Here is a 21030-nt window from a genome sequence, read left to right as displayed (position 1 = left end):
TAATTGTAAACAGAGCATTTAAACAATGTAACCCAACTTTTAGCCTGTTCCCATTTTTGAGCATTCAAGTCTACATGACAGACTGATGAGCTCTGCATGTTTGCCAGGAAATCCAGGTTAAACCCAGTCCCCTGAACTCAGGCTTCTGCATCCTGACTCTCATCCTGTTTTTAGAAGAACTGGGGGGATGTTGCAGAAAGGAAGTTGTGTGTTTTCCCTCTTTGGAAATAGATCTGTTTGCTGTCACTGTTTGCTCCATCAGCCTTTGGGCTGTGTTTCAGATGTGGTGTATCTGAGATCTGCTGGGAAAGAAAAGGAAGTGGGTAAGAGACTTGGGAGTATTGCATACAAATAGGATGAGGTATAGACATTCCTATAGACTAATATTTTTCAAAGTCCCTTAATATTTCTCTTTTCTAATATTTCTGCTAGAGAAAGAAAGGATGAAAACAATGCATGAGGTAGCAGTTGTGTCATGTATCTGATGTTTCAGTCATTCTCACCACCTTTGTGTGGCAGTGGGTGTTATGAATTGTCACCTTCTATAAGGATCACCTGCACTTTCTTGAACTGTACCACTCAAGTGCACTCCTGACCAGTAAATCGTCACCCTTCATATCAAGTGCCGCAATTCATCCTGCTGTACTCCTCAGGCTGTGGCTCAGTACAGTTCAAACGCTCTTGACCCTGTGATACTCAAGACCTAAATCTGAGACTCTGCCAGAGCAGGGAACTGGCCAGAAACATACATGTCAGGCAGAAGGAGAAAAGCAGGCATGTGTGGGGTGCAGGTGACACAGGGCAGCATCGCTCAGGGGCTTTGCATTCCCCCGGCATGGGGGAGCTGCTGTGCCTCTGGCAGCTGCACCTCAGCTCCCTCCTTCAGCTGCTCCTGAGGGCGATGGCTGTCACTCTGTGTGAGTGCATGATATACTGAACCACTCGTGCCTGCCATTCATGCAGCTTGGCCAGATCTCTGGTGCCTTGTTGGGAATGTTAGCAGGCAAGCAGTGAGGCCACAGCACAAGTGGCTGCTATCTGCATTGAATCTGTTGTCACTGCAGGAGACATGATTGACTGAATCTGTTTTTAAGAATTTTTTTGCAATGAATGTGCCATAGTGCAGGCGTTCCAGTGTCCTGTGGCATAAACTGGAACTCTATATCAACCTAAGGCTGGGATAGAGCCTGCATTTCAGTGTTCCTATTTTCCACAATGGTTTTCAGTGAAAGCTGCAGAAAGGTTCATCTAAGCCTCAATTCTGCCCCCTTTAGTGGTACATTAATCTACTGGCCTTTGCCAGTAGCTTTTAACACTTGATTCTCTAGTCTTCTTTCCCTGCAGCATCCAAACTGCAGGTCAAGATTTGAATGGAGGAGGTTATTAAATCATCCCTCCAGGTCATGGATGGGGGGGTTTAAATTCTATCAATGTAGATTCTGGCAACTTCTCAGAGTGCCCAGATTAATTCTGGCAGGTATTTGTAAGCTCATCATCAAAGAAAGAGAAGTGCAGGTCTGAAAGAGGATGTAAGGCTGAGAGAGGGCAGAAACTGAGAAGAGCAAAGCAAAAAACAAACAAATCCCCCAAACTGAGGTAGATAAAGGCTGCACTTAATTGCTAAGAGAATAAATTATTTCTTTTGCATAGTTTTAAAATGGAAAAGAATCTTGGAGAACAAAGAAGTAAGAGAGTTTTTTACTTGAGATGTTTTAACTTAAAATATATTTTTTTATACCCTGTCCTTGCAGGAATTGAAAAAAATCACTGAATGTGTATGGCCCTGTTTTCACTTGTTTGAGGCCTGATTTAGTCAAAGGCAAATTATTCATGCTGCCTTTAAACAGCCTCCTCAAGAGAAGTAGGGCAGGAAACTCCCACAATAACCCACACAATGGGAGCGAGAGGCCAGCCAAACGCTGCCTGGGACACGTGAGGAGGCAAACCAGTGTGCCTTTGAGCAGCTGGAAGAAGATTTCAAGCCTGGTAATTTTGTACGAGGAAGTATGAAGGACACATTTCAGAGAAAGTCTGACTTGTCACAGCGAGTTGAGATGGCACAGAGTGAGCAATACACGGATAGGAGGGGAAGCATTGCCTGCAGCGTTGGGCCCTGCTCTTTGCTCTCAAAGGGTTTTTAGCTGGCAATTATCCGCCCCCTGGCTGGGAGCAAGTAGTCTGTTATTAAATACATGGTGTACCCCCATCTGCCTGCTGCCCGTCCACGGACTGAGCCCACAGGACCATGCTGGTGATGCTACAGAGTACACATACACACGCACGGCCCACAAACAGCTCAGTGTTTGTTTCCACTGAGAAAGTTTTGACCTGCTTAAAGAGCCATTGCTATGGAAACCTAATGAGAAGATAATTGAATGAAACCTCTTTGCTTTCCATCCCTTTCTCACACTGGTGCCAGCAAGGTCAGAACCTTGCAGGCCTCCTTTCTCTTCAGGTTCATGCAAATTTGATAAAAATACCAAAGGCCCATTTTCTTCCCTGTGCCAGCTCCAGTTAGATAAATTACCTTGTATTCAGTCAGGAGCAGTTACAAGTCTGTCAGTTTTTCATACTAATTATGTAAGTGGGCCATTTCTAATGCACAGGGATAACCAAATGGCTTTGTAGCAGAGCCAGCATGGGCTTTTGCACTGGTTTATTCACCGCTCTGAATATGCATAAATTTCATATACTAAAAATCCCATCTAAACCATTTTCCACGGAGTACTATAAATAATCATTGGTAAGGAATGAGAGGGGCACTGTCAGTTTATCGAAGACGGTAACAGCAGTGGTTTCACCATCATACAGTGCTATGCACCTGTGGATTTTATGGCCCATAAATGAGACACGGACATTTGTTGAAGCACATCTGCATTTAAAATATAAATGCCAATCATTCTCAGTTCCCATATTTGTTCTGTTTTTGGAATGATGAGATTTCAAAAAATCAACAGGCGCATTCATGAAAGCAGCGCATGGTGTCATTTGTTTCTGTTCCCAGTTCTGTGGAGTACCAGCACGTTCCTGGGGCACGTATGACTGTGTCTCTTGTAATATCAACCACTCTCTATGAAAGATTAGCCCCAGTGTTTTTCTGTCTGAGATCAGAATCAGTCAAGAGTTAACTGGAAAGCTGTAGCCTACTTAAAACCAGTCTTAATAATCAGACAGGCTTAACTGGCTTGTGACCCAAATGTGTGCATTGAGTCTTGCACACCAAGTTTTGGAGACCACCTACAGATTTCAAAGGTATTGCTTAGGTGTAACAGTGTTATCCCCATTGCAGTTATTTCATGGAAAGATAGATTCAGAGACCATTTTAGATGTCAGGCTTTGACATTGCTCCTAAGAGCCCTCAGGCTGCAAAACAAGAACCAAAAGTGCCCTCCAGAGGCAATCCTTATGATGATGTCTTGTCTGGTCTCTTTAAGATGTCTGGTCTGGCCTCTTATCTTTCAAGCAGCCTTCTGTAAAAGCAGTTAAATAAGTTTTTTAAGTTGTTCTCCCTTTCTCTGCCTACCGTTGGAAGTTTGTCCAAATAGTTAGGAAATGTTAGCTTCTTTTTTCTAATTTTTTCCAGCATGTGTCTGTTTGTTCCTGTGCCTGATTTATTAGTAGGGAGTAAGTTTATCTTCTTGCAGCTTTCCAACTTGACAGGCAAAACTTTCTAGCTTTCTTTTTTAAAATTAGCTGTCCAGTTCCCTAGCTATTCTAACAGCTTTCTCTATAACACATCTAGTTTGAATTTCTCTTTCTTGAGCATGAATAATGATGGTTGTACAGCCACTCCCATATATATATTTGTTCTTCGTATTCTTCATACTACCATTGGAGTTTTCCATCCTTATGCCTTTTAGGAATAATATGTAGGTTTTCTTAGTCATCCTTTTCCACCTGATATCCGCAGGTACTCTGTCATTTGCAGACCTCTAGCATTTGAAAGACTGACTTTTGTGTCTGTCTTGTCTGTGTACTTGAACACTTTAACGTTGAATGTAAACTCATTTCTGTTAAGCCAGTCTTTCTAACCAACGAGTTCCTGGTCCAGGTTCTTTGCCCCAGCTGTTGCTACTAAATTTTGTGTCACTGATCACTGAGTGGCCTGATGTTGTTTACTAAATTCTGCTCAAACCCATCAACTCTCTAAGGCAATATCTGAGTACTCTCAAAAGTAGTTCAATTTCTGTTTTGGGTTTGGTGAGGTTTTTTTCTCATTTGTTTATTTCAGCACTTTGGCTTGAAGAGGCACAAAGTGTACTGGCCTAGAGATGGCTATGGGTTTGTGAGATTAATGAATTAAAGTTTTGACCCCATCTCCTGCCTGCTTCCGGAGATTGTGGGTTGATAAGAAAATACTCCTTCCCTCTGGCTGTAAATCTTGTTTTGTTCTTCTTCGTGTGAGCATATACCCATACATTTCTTCTGCTTTATGCAGTGACAGAGTACATTTCATGTGAAAGCTTGCTAATGAAGTTGTACATCAGACCACAACAAAAATGAAGGCCTCCATGGTGGAGTAATGGCATTTGGCTCCCTTTCAGACACACAGTGCTGAAACTTCTGCCAAGTGTCCCTGCATCATTAACTTTCAGTACAAGTTATCAGTCTATGAATGGAAGAGCACAAATCACTTTCAGTGCACGTTCACAGAAGCGCTGCAGATTTAACAGAGTAAGGGAGTGTAATTTGTAAATCAAACATACAGTGACACCAAGGTAGTCTGGAATTTTTCACCAGACATCTAGAAAGTAAAATGCTTGATTGATTTCATGAGGATTTTTAAGCATTGGAATTGTCGGGTGGAGCTAAAAAGCAAGTTCCTTATCAGGCACTATGTGGTAAGTTTTGTTGGCATTTCCATCTCTTCAGAGCAGCTGTTAGCATTTTCAAGGTCAGCCCAGGCATGGAAGATTTTCTCTTGAAGGAATGCATGAAATGATAATTGAAATTTGCATCCTCTGATGAAGCTCAGCATAGTTCTTAAATCAGTTATAAATGAGAAGGTGGTCTGCTTGCTGTGGATCCTGCCTTCCTCCTCACCCTGTCTGGTTTGGGCGTGTCAGGTGTTTGCTCCTACTGCCCTTCCCCTTCTTTGGAGGCCAGTTTATGATGAGTTGGTGGCCTCAGGCTAACTCATACTGAACAGATGTCCACATCACAAATGTTGCCGCTACACCTGCTGCTTACTTGCATCGTTTTTGGCAACTGTGCAAGAGAAGAAAAGGATAAAAATGGATTTGGAGGCCACAGAGCACAAGAGATTGCCTCTCCACTTTAAGGGTAATTTCACTAGTGAGGCAGAGTTCTGATCATTAACAGATATCATTTTCTAAGGATAGTGATTTGGTACATTTCATGGATACTAAATTAATTTAAAATAAATAGAATAACCTGCTTGATGGGTGGAGTCCATGCTCGTCTGCAAAACATGTAGCAGATTAATTCTGTCAGTTCCAACAGAGCTTGGATTTCATAAAAAGAGAAAATCTCCATATACAACTCCACGTACTTCTTTTATCTGATGTACCTTTATTTAGAAAAATACTTGCTGAGAACATTACTTCGAAGTGTCTGGATTAATTCCTGCTGTTGTTGAAGGGCTTTTTCTGGAAATTTCTATCTGGAAAGTATTGGGTTTGTATTTTTCACCTTTCACTGGGCTTCTTAAAAATTAAGTATCTGCTGGCATATTATTGACTTCTCCCCTTCAAGAGTAAACACCAGGAAGGAAGACACTAAATGTCTTCCTCCTCCTGGTGCACTAAAAATTTGAAGTTTGTTTGCCTTAATTAGTTTGCAGTTTGTGCTGGATTAAATTTCTGAGCAGTCTGAGTTTTAGAGAGGCTGTATTTCAGAGCTTCACTATGCCAGACCCTCCTTGTCTAGATGAATTACTGAATCAGACTGAAACTTCGTACTGTCTCGTTTCCCCTTTAATGATACCTTTGCAAATTGATGTGCATGTGTTTCCTGCTTATAAGATGTTGGCCAGTAATTGCTTGTTTCCTCTAAACGCCGACCTGGCTTGAACTATAATTTCCCTTCAAGTGGCTTAGTGAATTGATCAGAAACTCTTTATTGCCCTCTGCCGGGGGTCTGAGAGAGCTCAGGGAGCCCGTGCAGACAGTGTGCATGGACAGCAACAAGAGTGTGTCGTGTGTGTGTTATTATATGGCCTCATTCAGGGAACAGTTTGGCTTGAGGTCTCCTTGGTAGGCTGTGGTGTGTGTGTTTCCGCCCCGCATGGCTGCGGCACAGCCACCACACAATGGGACATTGGAGTGTCGCAGGGCCGAGCCCGCAGCAGAGCCGCCGCAGCGATGCTTTGCACATGGAGCCTCCAGCAAAGCCCTTGGTGCTTGCAGAAGTCATTCACTGCCTTGCTGCAGTGTAGTTAAATGGCAATTCCCACAGGAAGGCTTCAAAGAATAATGCAAGGTTTGGTAATTTCTGTTAGCTCCATTTATGCAGACAGAGAAAAAAGGCAGTGAAGCGGGGTGATGTTGTCTCATCAGAGATCCCACAATGAACTGTTGGCACTGAGTTGGAATCCATTCTGGAAAACTGGTTCAGTGAACATAAAGACCAAGAACAAAAGATATATTTGCTATTTTAGTGAGCTGTTTGTAAAGCCCATGTGCTGGACTTGTCTAAGTCTCTCCAGCTAGCTTTTGAGGAAGGGAGCATACACTGGTGAGAAAGCACACAGAAGGGATTTGGGAGAAGCTGTAGTCTCCAGTCAGTTATGGTTGCACTTCATAGGGTCTGGACAAACCTTCTCCACCTTGTCTTTAAATCTGTACTGCTGTCTTCCACATGGTGGCTTCTGGAGATGTAATGAGCACATACTAACACAGATTGTCAGATAAAAACCAAATAGGCTGAAAATTGATGTACAGCTAAACAAGTGCAGGGTCCCAGTTCTACAGTTTCTAAGGCAGCAAAATTACTGTTTTGCAAATGCAAGTGGGGAAACTATGTGAATAATTGTTTTTCTGAGGAATCCTTGGACTCCTTTCTGTTGGTTTCTGTCAGTATATATTTTTCTGTGCTGGTCACAAAAGGCTCATTTCAGAAGGAAACTCAGTTACTGTGGTCAGACCAGTAGGTTCAGTTTTCATTCCAACTTGCTGCGCTGGGGAGAAAAGGGAAGAGAAAGCAGCTCATGATATATTGTTTGGAAACTATAATTTACTGTAACTAGACAACTCCCCTGAAATGTGAAAAGCCTGCATCAATAAGTCCATTTCTCTTTTGTGTCCTAGGCTCTCCATTCATAAATCAAGTTCAGAAGAAGGCTCTGTAGGTCAGTATATTTCATTTTATTTGATACTCCTAAGGAATTCTTAAACAGCTTTTAAGTTTTGCTTGTGCTGGGATGTGAAGAGCTGGCAGAAGTCAGCAACATTTGTGCGTGTGGAGGGCTAGTCTCAGCAGCTTTCAGTTTGATGCTGTGTCTCAACAATCACTAAAACTGCCCAGCCAGCATTGTCATGTGATAAATATGCATCTTTTGACTTGTTATATTGAATTGAAAATGTTTGCATGTTAGATCACAGCTAGCCTGTCCTTTTGTATTCCAAAAATTACCACCACCAGTAAATAATGGAGGTTCTTTGTTATTTTTGTTTGTGTCATGCCAGAGTCTCTTTCTTTGTTTTTGAAATTGATTATTGGAAAAGAAAAATAAATCTGGAAGGTTTTTCTTTTTTGTTTCCTTTCAATGCTATTCTTGGGACATGTCCACACAGTCTAAACTTCAGCAGTATTTCAGAGAGTCAGGAAGCTCAGCTCTAGGTCATCCAGGGCAAGATCTTAAATACTAATAGCTCTTTGTCAGTAGCATTTCTGCCAGATCAGGCGCAGTAGGTTCATTTGTAGGTGGCACAAACTTTATAGCATGTGCCCTGGTTAATTCAACAGAATACAGATATATATGCCCTACTTTGAGCTAGGTCCCATTTGTCTTTCTAGAGCAAATTATTTACTTTAAGGTCATCAATCCATATGGAAATCTGGTGCTTGTGGACATGGAGACCCAGCCCTGTACAGTCCAGCCATACAGAGAGCAAGGGTCAGGTGTAGCTGATGATCTCATGCCAAGTAGCAGAACGTGTGTGTGTGCATGTGCATGTATATATGTTAATTATTTCATTTCTTGATAGATATGCACAGATATACTAGAAAATCACTTACCTGAGTTGTGGCTTAGGCTGCATAATTTTGATTCAGTTAAAGAGAACAAACCAACAGAATACTTCAAAAACACTTCCAGACTTGACATTTACAACTCAAAAGACATCAAAATTGATGTAAAATATTTTCTATTTATAGTTCAATATATGTAAATTACTGGCTCATCTCTGCCCTCTACAGCATTGGCAATTATAAAAAGAATGTGCATTGCCCTGAAATAGCTACATCAATATAGTTCTAGTATGGAATAAATCAAGAAAACCAGAAAATTTGAGGGCTTTTTATTCTTGTTTATGATTTTAAAATGGAATGTAGTGTTTGAAAGTGTCTCCAGAATTTACTAACTAATGTTTCTTTCTAAAATTGTTTTTCCCTTTCCCCTCATCCTCCCACTCCACTTTCCTTTTAGGGAAAGCAGACTGGAAAAAGAAAAATAAGTTTTTTTGGCAGAATTTCCGAAAGAACCAGAAAGGACTAATGAGGCAGACTTCAAAAGGTAAAGCTTTTTCATTAGTGCACATCCTATCCATATAAAACATAAGGGGCCAGCATCACAAAGGAATAAAATGCATTTGTGATAGTGTGGCAGCTGGGGTCTGTGGCTCTGGAAGAGTCACATGTTTGGTTCATTTGTGACCATGTTCAGAATGAGAAGTCAAATTCTTGAGACTGCAGACACGAAGCTGGGCTGCCTTTGGTCCTTATTGTGAGTGATGGCACACATGGGGAGTGGTGCAGTTAATATATAAGTAATAGATGTATCTAAACAATATGCTTTTTTTTTTCCCCTAGTCCTGACTTGGTAAGAGAAATACTGTTCTGTTTAAATTAGAAGGATATTTCTCCTTTCTTTGGCATTTTGTTACTTTGACCTGTTGCTTTAGGCTTGAATTCAGCCTGTCATAGTAGAAGACACCACAAGGACCAGTAAAAGTGTCTCTGGTGACCAGTGCAAATGTAGGCTTGAGTCCCTTTAAACTGTCAGGTGTCTTTCTCTAGTTCTTCTGCAAAAGATGCAGCTGTGGATTGCATTGAGTGTTTCTCTGTGCACAGAAAATTTCTGTTTCCCCATGTGTATCGGTTAGCTTCTTGTGTTGCAAACAGATGCTTCTCTGTGTTCAGGTAGATTGTGAAAGATGATAAAAGCCCATTTAGTAGGTCCAGAAGGGACACGCTTCCAGTTAAGTGTGGGTCCTTGCTGGTTCTCGAGGCAAGTTCCAGCTGTCTGTGCTGGCATGCCAAGCACATTGCAGAAGGAGAGGTAGCTGAGAGTGCAATACATCTGGCACCTGTGCCAGCTTAGCGGATGATTAGCTAGTCTGGATAGATCACAAACAGTGGTCAGCCCGCAGCAGAGAGCTGCAAGGGCCCAGCTCAGCATTCCTGAACAGGCAAGTTCTGGCATCTGATTCCAGTATTTGTCAGGGCTGAGTGCTTGACTTTTCCAGCATTAGCACCTCCTCTTTTAATTCTTGTCTTTCAGGGTCAATAGCCACGTGATGACAGTCAGTTTTTATTTCTCCTTTTCATGCTTGCTTGCTTTCAGAATCAAAGTAGGCTTCGTTTTTTAGTTCTAAATTGCTTCCTTTTATTGCTCAGTTACTTCGAAATCAGTCAGTCCTTTGAAATCCTACCATGAGCCTGCTCTAGGGAGGGTGTGTTTCTGACCAGCCAGATGCACGTGGCAACAAGATTTTAGAGCACTGGGTAAAATCCAGTTTCAATGTACCCTGCCCTGTGCATCAATTCTTACATGTGCTTAAAATATTTGTGCTTTTTTTGTGCAGGAGAAGATGTTGGTTATGTGGCCAGTGAGATCACAATGAGTGATGAGGAACGGATCCAGCTGATGATGATGGTGAAAGAGAAGATGATCACCATTGAGGAAGCACTTGCTAGGGTATGATATGTGCATGCTTCAGTCTCCTTGACAAACATGTTTTAGAACGTAGGATGCATCAATCTGTAGTTTTATTTCATTCACAAAACTTAGGAGGAGGTGGAGAAGGCCTGCCTGTTTGCCCCATTGCAATAGGTAGCATAAATTAGGTAGGAATTCCTTTGTTTATTGAGGAAAGTGGGATTTAGCTCAACCAGAAATTGATATCCAGTACGTGGTAAATTGAGTCCCAAAAGCATTGCTTCTCTCCATTAACGAGAAAAGGTACTAATCAGAGAAAAGATTAAGAGTAGAATTTTTCATTGCAGCTGTCTAAAGTGCGGGAGAAGAATCTCTGACTTGTACTCTATTTTTTTTTTGTTTGAGTATGTTCACATGTTTGTTTAAGTACCAACAGAAATGCTTCAGGTTTTGCTGAGCTTGCCTTACTCAATTCAGAACACATATATTTCTTACTATTTTCCTTTAAGCTAAAATTTTTTATGCTTATTTCTTAGCCAAAAAAAGTGATGTTTTTGCTTATATAATATTCAAGAAAACATATTCACCCATTTTTGACATATGTCATTATGTCAGATGTAAAACACAGATATGTTTTTATAAGTGGGATGGCTGTCACAAGTGTTTCTTTACAAAATCTAAATGTTAATAAAGGACAAGAAAAAGAACTATAAAGTATTGCATTTGTGCAGCAATAGGGCCAAGGTTTTAATTGCTCAGAAGCCAAAAGAGGGTTGAAGTTTCAACACAACTTATGTGTAAAATACTGTGATGGAACACAGGATGTTCTGTATGGGCTCCATTAGAGAAAACATTATTTAGATTGATTGGCAGTCACATAAATATCTTTACTGACATACTACATTGTGAAATAGATTATTGTAGAATATAAATTTATGTTATTGTCTGAATAAAATATTGCTTAGCTGGAAATCATATAATGAAAAAATGCAAGATTTTAAAATTACTGTGTTGGAATATTGGGAATTGTTTTTCTTCTCTGCTGTTAAAGTTTTGTGGGGTGAAAGGGTTGTATCTAATCTGATAGTTCATATATGGACTGGTAGATTTTGCCTCTAGTGGTCTGAGCTACTAGCAACAGCCTTGTTTTTTTAAAATATCAGTTCTTATCCTTACAACACTTAGACTCCTGTAGTAATGGTTTTGTCTGAAGCCTTTTATTGGATGATGGAAGAGGTTATTTTTTTTTTCTTACAACGGATGGTTCCTAGTCTTTAATGCAGATCATTTTCTTCATGAAGGAAATTGGCAGGTCATTGTGATTTCGTCTATCCACTGTAAACTCTGCCTCTGAGATGGGGATGTGTAACTTATGTTTTACCAACAATAGGTCATCAAATTTCAGTATTTACAGATCATTTCCTTCTAAGAAAAAAAAAGCAGCAACTAATTTGTCATACTTGCAATTGTTGGACAATTTATTTTGAATAAGTGAGGTGTGCAGTGGAAAAATTCAGATTTTCCCAGATCCACAATGATACAGGGGGAAAAACGAAATTACATTAACTCTTGCTATTTTAATGAAGATTGATCTCTTCTTGTCATTGAAAAATGTTTTTTCTGTCCTTTCAAATTTCAGCTGAAAGAGTATGAAGCCCAGCACAGGCAATCCAGTGCTGTAGATGCTACAGAATGGCCTGATGGCTCTTACTCAACACTTGATGAGTCTTCCAATTGTAATGTAAGTACCTGTCATTGTGATATAGCTCCCCAGTGTCATTTAATATTTAAATTCTTTCATTGCAGTACTGTAATACCCTGATTTACCTGGCAATTTCCTTAATAGCAAATGTATCACTGACCTTGTGATGTTCTGTTCTGTCTGCAGAAAATCTTTAACTTGCATTTTAAATCTTCAAAATCTATTGTCATAGACTTCAACAGTCTTATAGTATAATATCTCTTTTTTCTTTTTAAATCTCACCCCTTTGTCACTGAGCTTTTGAAACACAAGTTGTCCAAGGCAAAAATCCTCCTCGTTTCAAAATCCAGAGAAAATGGCTTTTAGGTTATTTAGAGGGAAGTTGTTGATTCATCAGTAGAATTTCTCAGGCTTTTCTAGCCCTTGTTGATACATTCTAGATGAGGAACTGGCTAAGTCCTAGCTGCCTGCTGCCTTCAAACACTTCTGTCTCTGCATTTGCAAATCTCACAGCCCAGAGTTTGTGGCTTTTGTCAGATCCATAAACAGTAAGGCAGCTTTCCTCCCTTTTCTTTTTTTCTTTTTTTTTTTTTTTGCTTCTGAGCTGTTTAACTTCTGTTGTTTTTATGGGCACCAGACAGTCTTTGTGTTATGCCATACTGAATTAATTATTTTTTCCTTCCAGATATCTTCATTTTCACTGAGTAGTTTATTCCACTTCAGTTCTCTAATTGGAAGTTCACAGATAAATCTTAGAGAAGAACACATTTGACTGTCAAATTCAAGCTCTTTGTAACCCATTTAATTGAATCATAGGCTTTTGAGATGATTGGTTGATTTATTTATTTTATTGTCAATGGAATTTCCTGCTAACTGCAGCAGCCAGTTAGCTCCTCCTTCCTAAATGAAAAAAGGAATGCAATGTCATTTTATGAGATGTTTAACATATTTGGTGGCAGAGAAAGATTTTGTTGTTTTTGTGTTCAAAAAAATATGCCCATCTTTAGTTGCAGAGCAGAGGGGAACTGATGTTGCCTTATACTCTGTTCTGATATATCAAAAATGTGTAAAGAATAGAGAAGGAAGGATCCTGACTCTCCTGAAGTGATTGTTTAGCCAGTTGAAAGATGTCTGATCTTTCCTCATTTATAGCTTGAACTTTCCCTTCTTTTAAGGCTTTTGTCCAAGGTACCTATAGCATAAGCCCCTCAAAACTCTCATTTACCATGGTCAAATCTCAGAAGGACAATGAATCTCTCTTAAATCTTTTGATAGTGGTTTACACTTGTGTTGAATTACTGAAAGCTGTGTGTATCTCTTGAGGACTGAACACGATTCAGTATTTCTGCCCTAATGGAATGACTTGGCACCCTTTCTCTAAAGTTGTTTTCCTAAGCCATCTTTGCACTTTGAGCCAACAGCTTGGTTGCCTCTCTCTGATGTTCTGGTAGGATTTGAACCAAATTTCTGCTAACTTCAGTAATTATCTACTGTGATTTCTATTCAATCACTGTAGATAATTCTCAAGACTTTTGCCCTCGCTCCTGATTTTTGTCCCGGTTGACTTTAACAGAAGCTGTGAAACTGCTTGCCTTCAAGGAAAGAGGATCATCTGCAGAAATGAAAGTACATGTTAGAACAAAACCCAGCCTGACTTTTTTTTTTTTTTTTTTTAAAAAAAATGAAACTGAGGTTAACTGGGGTGGAAGACTTTGGGCTGTAATTGACAAAAGGGAAAAACAAACAAAAGTATCAGATATGTCTGGAGACAGGATATGTGTTCACTCATACTTTTTTGCCAAAGGCCCTCTCTACTAATCTGGAATGACCAGCTCTTGAGACATGCAAAGATGATTCTGTTTTCAAGCCCTTTCTTTCCCAAATGGTTTGAGTTTCAGTGCCATTTGTGTGATTTGTATTCTGCATATTTGGAACCTCAACTTAAAATTTCCCCACTCATTTTATATAGGCCATGAAGCACAGATGGTCTTCCATATATTAAAAATATACTTTTAGGTAGCCCACTGCCTTATACTTACACTAGGAAAAAAATTGAAAATACAAGTCCCTGAGCTAAGCATTTCTGGTTTGAATTTGAAGTCCTTGGGCAGTGATTCTTCTGATTTGGTTTGCATTTTAAACTTATTTATTTATTTTTCAGTCTTACAGCCAAGTTGTTACTAGGCAGTTTTTAATGAAACAATGTGATCATTTTGTAAACAAAACAAAAATGAGTTGGAATCTAAGCAATGAGAGAATCTAAAAATGAAGGCAGAATGTCTGGAGTGTTCTAAGGTTTTAAGTCATCCTTTCCTTTCAAGTCAGCTGTGCCCACAGCATACAAATAATATCTAAATTGCATATATCATAAGTTATTGTTTTCCTTTTTAGGAAAAGACCACTTTTTAAAAAAAGCTTTTATAGCTATCGTGTTTATGACTACCATAACTGGTGTTGATTTAAAGATTCTCATTTTAAAGATTGATTTGAGGATTCTATTTTCCAGGTTCTCCTCTTTTAAATTACGCTACCAGGAAATGGAAACTTGTGTTTCATACCCTTAACAAAACTAAACCCTAAAGATGAACCACAAAGGAGTAAGGAGTAGAAAGGTCAGCATCCCAAGGCAGGCAGCCCTGTATCATTGCTGTGCTCTTAATTTTATGTCCTGTTTGTTTGTTCTTAAGAAACAAATAAACAAACAAAAACCTTGCCAAGCCAGTAGGTGACCTGGTTCTTTGCCACTGTGGAGTAATTAGTAGCTTTCAGTCTCACTACTGTGGTCCCCCTGTTTCACAACAAAATATGTGTGTTCCTTATTTCCTAATGTGGGTATGCAGTTGAAACTGTTTTTCTTTTCAGTCAGATATATCAAAACTATAAAAAGCCTCATGATTTTCTTACAAATTTATTTCTGAATATTTATGTTTCATCTCTGTTGCAATGAAGGCAGTTCACATTAACAGTAGACAAGCTTTCATTGCCTTGTGCCAAGCATTGGGATGTAAAGCAGGTGCAGATTACAAATGGATGTCTTTCTGGATTGTAGATAAGGCCCTATTTGTCCTCAGGAGTCAGAAAGTCCAGGGAAAGAGAGGACTTTAAATTGTATCACATTCTTTCTTTACACTGAGGTGCCTTTTATGCTTCCTAAAGATAGAAGATCATTTGATAACTTTTGGGGGCTGACATTCTCAGTTCATCTAAAATAGGGCTCCTTCATCCTCAGAGCCCTTCCTGGTATGGCACCAGCCCATGCATGAGGAGAAGTCAGTATATTCAGTGTGGCAGTCAGTTTCTTTCCTGTGCCCTCTGCTAAAGACCACGAATTGTACCACTTGCCATGTTTCATGCCAGGGAAAATGGAAGAGGAAGCACCAGGGAGCTTGACAGAAGTGTGTATCATATGTGTGCTGACACTGACACAAGCCACTAATTAAGTTCACTGACAGTTTCTGTAGATGCAAGTTGAATGAAGTTTTAATTATCTCTGAACCAAACTGGTTTGTTGGTCTCATCTTCTGTATTTTGGTTTTGATCAGTGGGTAATGCTCACCCATCCAGGCAACTTCAAGGTAGTGTAGCTGGCCTTCATTTGAAAGGTGCCACAGTGAGCTGTGCCATGCTTGTCTGACATCACCCCACCTACCAGATGTGCCTTAGCAGCCTCAGGAGAGAGGGAGGCCATAATATTTATAGTGGAGAGAACAAAAGCAGCATTTCCCTCCAACAATATGGCCCACACATGGGCATTGGAGGGCCCTGCAGTGCTGTGTTACATCCCTGCCCTCCCAACACTTGTGTTCCCAGGATCATTACCTTACCAGTAGGAAACTGGCACCCCATTTGGTTTCTCTGAGGAGAGTGGCAGCAGTGGTGCAGACCTGTAAGTGTGCTGTGCACATCTGCAGCTGCTGTGAGGCTGATGCTGGGTACAATTCCCACCTGTGTTGCCTCTCTTTTCTGTCTTCTATAGATCCATCTTTTAACAGATGGCAGTCCATGGAGTCCACACAGCAATAGCTCTAGCTGGACTGAGATAATAATTTGTTGCTCCTCTACTTTCTCTTTTTTTTTTTTTAGCAAGTGGTTAAATAGGGATAAAAGTTGAAAGGCTGTGCAGAATTGGGTTTGTGTCTGCTACAGGCATCAAAGGCAGAGTAACAGATGAGAATGGACTTTGAGCTGTATTCATTTCAGTCTCAGAGATGCTGAAGCTGTTGAATCAGGATTGTGTTACCCGTGGTACAAACCTGACTCTGACAAATAAGTCTGATATAATTATCTCTGACTCATGACAGTCGTTACTGGGTTTGGTGAGTGTGAAGAATAGAAAGAAAAGAAATAATGAAAGTGTAACTTCTGTAGCACCAATTACCTCAAGAGTAAATCCAAGCATAATTACAGCAAATCCACATTATTCAGGGTTATACTGTATTTCAGTATGTGGATGCTTTCTAAATGCAGCAATTTTTTAACTGATTTTTATTCATAGTACAGATGGATTATTAAAAATTTTAACCGTTGGTTAACATTAGTATTTCTCATAATACAGGACTGTTAGCATAAACAGAAAAAAAAGTCCTTCTTTGGTATTTTCAGTTTAATTTGTTTTAAATCAGCTCAGAGTCAATGTATATTGGGAATCAGCATTGGGTATCATGGAGAGTAGGGTGTGATGAGGTTTGTTTTACTTTAAACAGTACTATTTAATTTGAAGCAATGTGAATATTTTGAAGTGTTAGCCCTGGTTTTGCTGTTATCCTAGGACTCATCATTTTTGGTAAGGCTTCTTTTCCTTTAAAGGCTAAAGGATAGAAGATTTTTCTGTGTTTTAGCTCTTCTTGGAGAACTTGTTGCTGCCTCCAGGCCCTGCATGCTCTTTCAAGTAACAGAGGGGAGCTGCTGCTGAGTGTGGCTGTGAATGAATGCAGAGCTTTCATCTTTGCTCCAAAGAATCTAGCGACCCAATTTCTGTTAAGATTTTCTGAAAGGCACCGATATGCCTCATTCTATTGGGTGACGTATTTATTATTACTGCCCAAATTCCTGTAATACTGTTAGTGCTTAGTAACAGTTATGATGAAGAAAGCACCTATAATATGACATGCTTCAAAATGGTAATGGTGAATTCCCACACTATGTGCCTGTCACCGGGACCTGTCCTGGGAGGTATTGGCTGCCCTCCTTTTCCACTGATCACAAGGACAGTGTCCAGCACCTCTGGGTGAAAGCTGGTAGCAGAAGAATTACAGCATATTTTGTTATAATCTTTCCCCTCGATCTATGCATAAGAGCAGGAATTCTCATGGGTACAGTCATACAAAAACCTTCATGAGAGAAATGGAAATCGTCATTACAGTTCCCATAACACAACCCAAAGTAAGGTCAGTGCTGGGGAGTGATGATAGCAAAGCATGAGACCGTTGATGTGTTTGTATTTGGTTTTGTAGAGCACTCTTATGGATTTTCTTGCCTATTTTTTCCTGAAATATTCCAGAATGCTTCAGAATTCGCAGGAAAAACAGCTGCATATTATTCAGAATAAAATTGTGTCACGTCTTTAAGTATTATTTACCACACAAGAGCCACCCATGCTGTTATCAGATACAGCTGGGCTAGATATGTGTCCCTAGCAGGACTACACATTGTCGCCACAGGATTGTACTGAGCAGCTGGCAGGAATGTAGCCCAAGTAAACCTCCTGCTCGCTGCCAGCAGGAGTTTCTCCTGTAGTTAGTCTGTTGTAAAGTCTCTGAGAAAAATCGTCCTTCTGTCATGACTCAGAGCTTACAGTAATACCCAAGCAGTGGCTGCAGTTGGGCGTGTTCATAACCACTTCTGTTTGCATGCATTCAGACAAGCCCTGTTGTATTACTTTATTGCAAAATGTTTGGCTGTGTGTTTGAAGAGGATGGGAGATGGGCAGGCAAATTAATTTAATATTTATTTTAACATACTAGCTCACTTTTTTATACCCTTCTTGGCTTTTGGCAGCTGACTATTTTTTTCTGCTTACTACCTAGAGGGTGAGGGGGTGGTACCAGCTTTTTCCTATTCTCCATGCATCAGCCAGCAGGAGATGCTATAATCCATAATGTGGTTTCCCTGCCCCCAAGTCTATTACATTAGAACAAGGCTTTGCTCAGTTCAAGAATTAGGAATTTCAAAAGCCGCATGTTTCACTGCCCTATTTGGCAGACACAGGCTGAATAAACTTTCCTTGTGGTACAACAGAAAATTTTAATTGCCCTCTCATTGGTTACCACTTGTGCCCCTTCCCCAGTGCTGGTGTGTCCTTCCTCCTGCTTTGGATGGTAACATTAACAGCCTGATTGTTTGAAGGTACTACAAGAATGTAATTTAGGTTACTACAGCCTTCCCTAAAGGGTTGTCATTCTTCCTTTGTTTCTCTGATATGATTTTTGCTCTGTTTCATGTATTGCTGTTTCATCCTTGGTTTTCCAAGAAGTCAAGAGTTGAATTTCCAGCACCAGTAGGGTATTCCATTCATCAATGGTACAGCCTATGCCAAAGTATAGGAATTCTCCCTGAATCTTCTTAGCCTTGCCAAAACATAAGATTCAGTTGAGAGAGTCTTGTAAAAGACTTCTGATTCCATGTATAGAGGAGTCTGCAGGAGAATTGGAAAAGAATGTTGGATTGTAACAGGTACAAAATAATGTAATACAGAGCTTTGTTCTACTACCTACACCTATGACAAGTGGTACATGAGTTCAGTTGTAATGTCATCAAATTTAATTATGCTAGTCAGTGAGAGAAGCATTTTGCCATGAGGAAATGTGTCTGGCTTGCAGATACAAATGTCAGCAATGTGCTTCTCAAAATTAAACAAAAACCTGGAAACAGTTAACAGCTAGGAATTTGCCTAAGCAGCTATTCTTGTATCAAAACAGACCTCCTGGGAGAATTAAACTTTTATGCTCTCGTTACTTATGACAATTTCCCACTAATCTCAGCAAGCAGTGTCGTCACCAGCTAATGTGTAATGTATCTCTCACCAATGTAGCCGTTGGATGCTCCTTTGATTTTCTTATAAGTAATCACAGTCCAAACCCAGATGTGGTTACCTAGGGGGTCTGACACTGCACATTCTAAACTTGTGCAGCCCTTGTAATTCATGTTCTTGGGAAAATATATGTTGATGACCTCTGTTAATTTTCTTTAAAATTTTGGAGGCCGTTATTTGTAACTCCAGGATATGATACAGATTATCACATCTTAGTTTCATGCGGTTTTCTTAAACAGCCTCTGCAAGGATTAGAGGTCTGTGAAACTTTCTTAATGAAACCTAAAGCCTGTAAAACTCAAGTTTCAAAGTCCCAAACTTAGATCAGTTTCACTCATGGCCATGAACTTTTAAGGGAATCTGGGATACATTTCAAGGAAGTTGCTGTCATGTTTCACTTGATGTGGACTTGTATGTTATTGAAACTGGAGAACACTAGCTGGTTTTATCTGAAGCTTAGAATTTTCCATAGGGCTTTACATCAGAGTTTTGGGGCTGAAGTAATTCAAGGGTAAGAACCCAGCTACAGCACACTAGTCAATCTAGTTTACATGACCTCTCGGGAATAGAAAAGCTGCGTACAGTCACTACTAAAAAAGTGATTTGAGAAATTGAAAAAGGCTATTTGACTGGGGGGCTCATTAAAATTAGCCAGCCATCAAAGGAAATAGATGTTTAGTCCAGCTATGATTTCACTATGTGATTGATTGGCAGTAAATCCAGGTTAACAGGCCACTTATAGTGTAGTCCTGATAAAGGAGAATCTTCCCTGGCTTAAAGAGAGTGCTGTTGTGGTATGCCTGTGCTACTGCTTTCCACCTCTGGATAGCAGTGTTCCCAATAAGCAGCAGTCTTGGTCCTTGTTTTCATGTGCTCTGAGAAGAAATGTCCAAATTCTGGATTTTTGATGAGGTTTGGGATAAGGTGTGCTTGGTAAAACGAATGCCAACTTACTTGAGCATCTCAGAGTCTGTTCCTTAGAAAGGGAGATCAGAGCCTAGCCTAGGCAGAGAACTTTAAAGTCACACTACAATACTTCATAAAGCCACCACTTCTGGACCAGCATTTCTCTTTCCAGTTCTTATTTATGTTCTTTTCTAGCGCTGAAACTGAGGGGAAAGATCAAAAAAATAATCTAAGTTCACCAAGTTAAAAAACATTTAAGCAAGGTTTATTTTCCTTTCAAATTAGCCCTTTATAAAGGGAAATTCTCCAGAGATTTTTGTCAAAAGAATTAAAAAAGAGAAAATAAAAAAAGCCTGGTAAAGGGTTTAAGTTACATTTCCTATAGACACAGCCTCCACTCTAGTGGTAGTGTTTGAGGGTCACTCTTCGTCCTGGCTTTGCAGGGATTCTCTGTATTTTTTTCTTTCACTGAAATTCCATAGACAGTAATTAAGGAACTGGAGGCCAGCAAGAGGTCAGCAAGCCTTCATCAGTGAAAACAGGGATTGTTTGTCATGTACAACACTCCCTTTTTTCCTTGTGGTTGAATAGAAGATTTGCTTAGAGCTGATGACTTATGCCTTTCTTGCAAGTTATGCAGCTAGCAAGTAATGGGGGGAATCAATCAGTGAGCAGAAAACAGCTAATTGAGTCCAGCATCACGCTTTCTTCTTCTTTACATATTCAGCGCTGGAATCAGAGCCAGTTTGGTGTCTGATAATGTAACTCGAGAGAAGAGGCATTTTGTGTGCAGGATTCAGAGCAAATTCAATACTTAAGAAGAAGTGTCTGCTCCTAAATTTTAGGGTTACAAAGCTGACAGCGGTTGAGGACTCGGGGGAAAATACTCGAAATTGAGCTTTAGGCCTATAAATGCCGAAGCTGGTAAGTGACTGAGCATGCAGCATGATGTGGAGAGGATGTGCCTCCTGTTTCAGAGAGAGGGAGAGAGAAAAAAGGTTTTTGTGGTTATTCTTAGGCACAGCGCAGCATGCATAGCTTTTCTCAGCTTTCCTTTTCCTTTCCCTGGGCTTTTAAGTTCTTTTCTGTTCTATTTTCCTGTCTCTGACTTTATCCAGGCATCTTTAATAAAAAAACTTTTTAAAGTTAGAATTGTTGGGATTTTTGGCAGATGGAAAGCCTGTTAGAAAGAAGAAAGGACATGTGTAGCTCTCCTAAAGGGAACAGCAAAGTCTCTTTTAAAACCGCATTTACTATAGAGCTTGTACTACTGAGGTGAGCTAGCCAGGGCTGGGGGATGTAATGTGTCTATGAATCTAAATGTGGTTTTTT

General features: G+C 40.0%; 1 protein-coding gene across 7 annotated transcripts in view; it reads left to right on the top strand.

Moving 5' to 3' along the window:
• The window catches only part of LOC115902443 (SAM and SH3 domain-containing protein 1-like), a 531864-nt gene that overhangs the window by 473809 nt on the left and 37025 nt on the right, over positions 1-21030 (top strand). For 5 of the 7 annotated variants that reach the window (XM_030945934.1, XM_030945938.1, XM_030945939.1 and 2 more), the window contains exons 5-8: positions 7269-7309; positions 8609-8695; positions 9987-10099; positions 11700-11801. In XM_030945934.1, the coding sequence (XP_030801794.1) occupies positions 7269-7309; positions 8609-8695; positions 9987-10099; positions 11700-11801 (343 nt within the window). Of the gene's footprint in view, positions 1-7268; positions 7310-8608; positions 8696-9986; positions 10100-11699; positions 11802-20334; positions 20623-21030 lie in introns of those variants that run through there. The other 2 variants (XM_030945936.1, XM_030945942.1) reach the window with 2 other exon arrangements.

The sequence above is a fragment of the Camarhynchus parvulus genome, chromosome 3 (genome assembly GCF_901933205.1).
Source record: "Camarhynchus parvulus chromosome 3, STF_HiC, whole genome shotgun sequence".
NCBI classification, from domain to species: Eukaryota; Metazoa; Chordata; class Aves; order Passeriformes; family Thraupidae; genus Camarhynchus; species Camarhynchus parvulus.
This window is presented reverse-complemented; position numbering and strand designations above follow the sequence as displayed.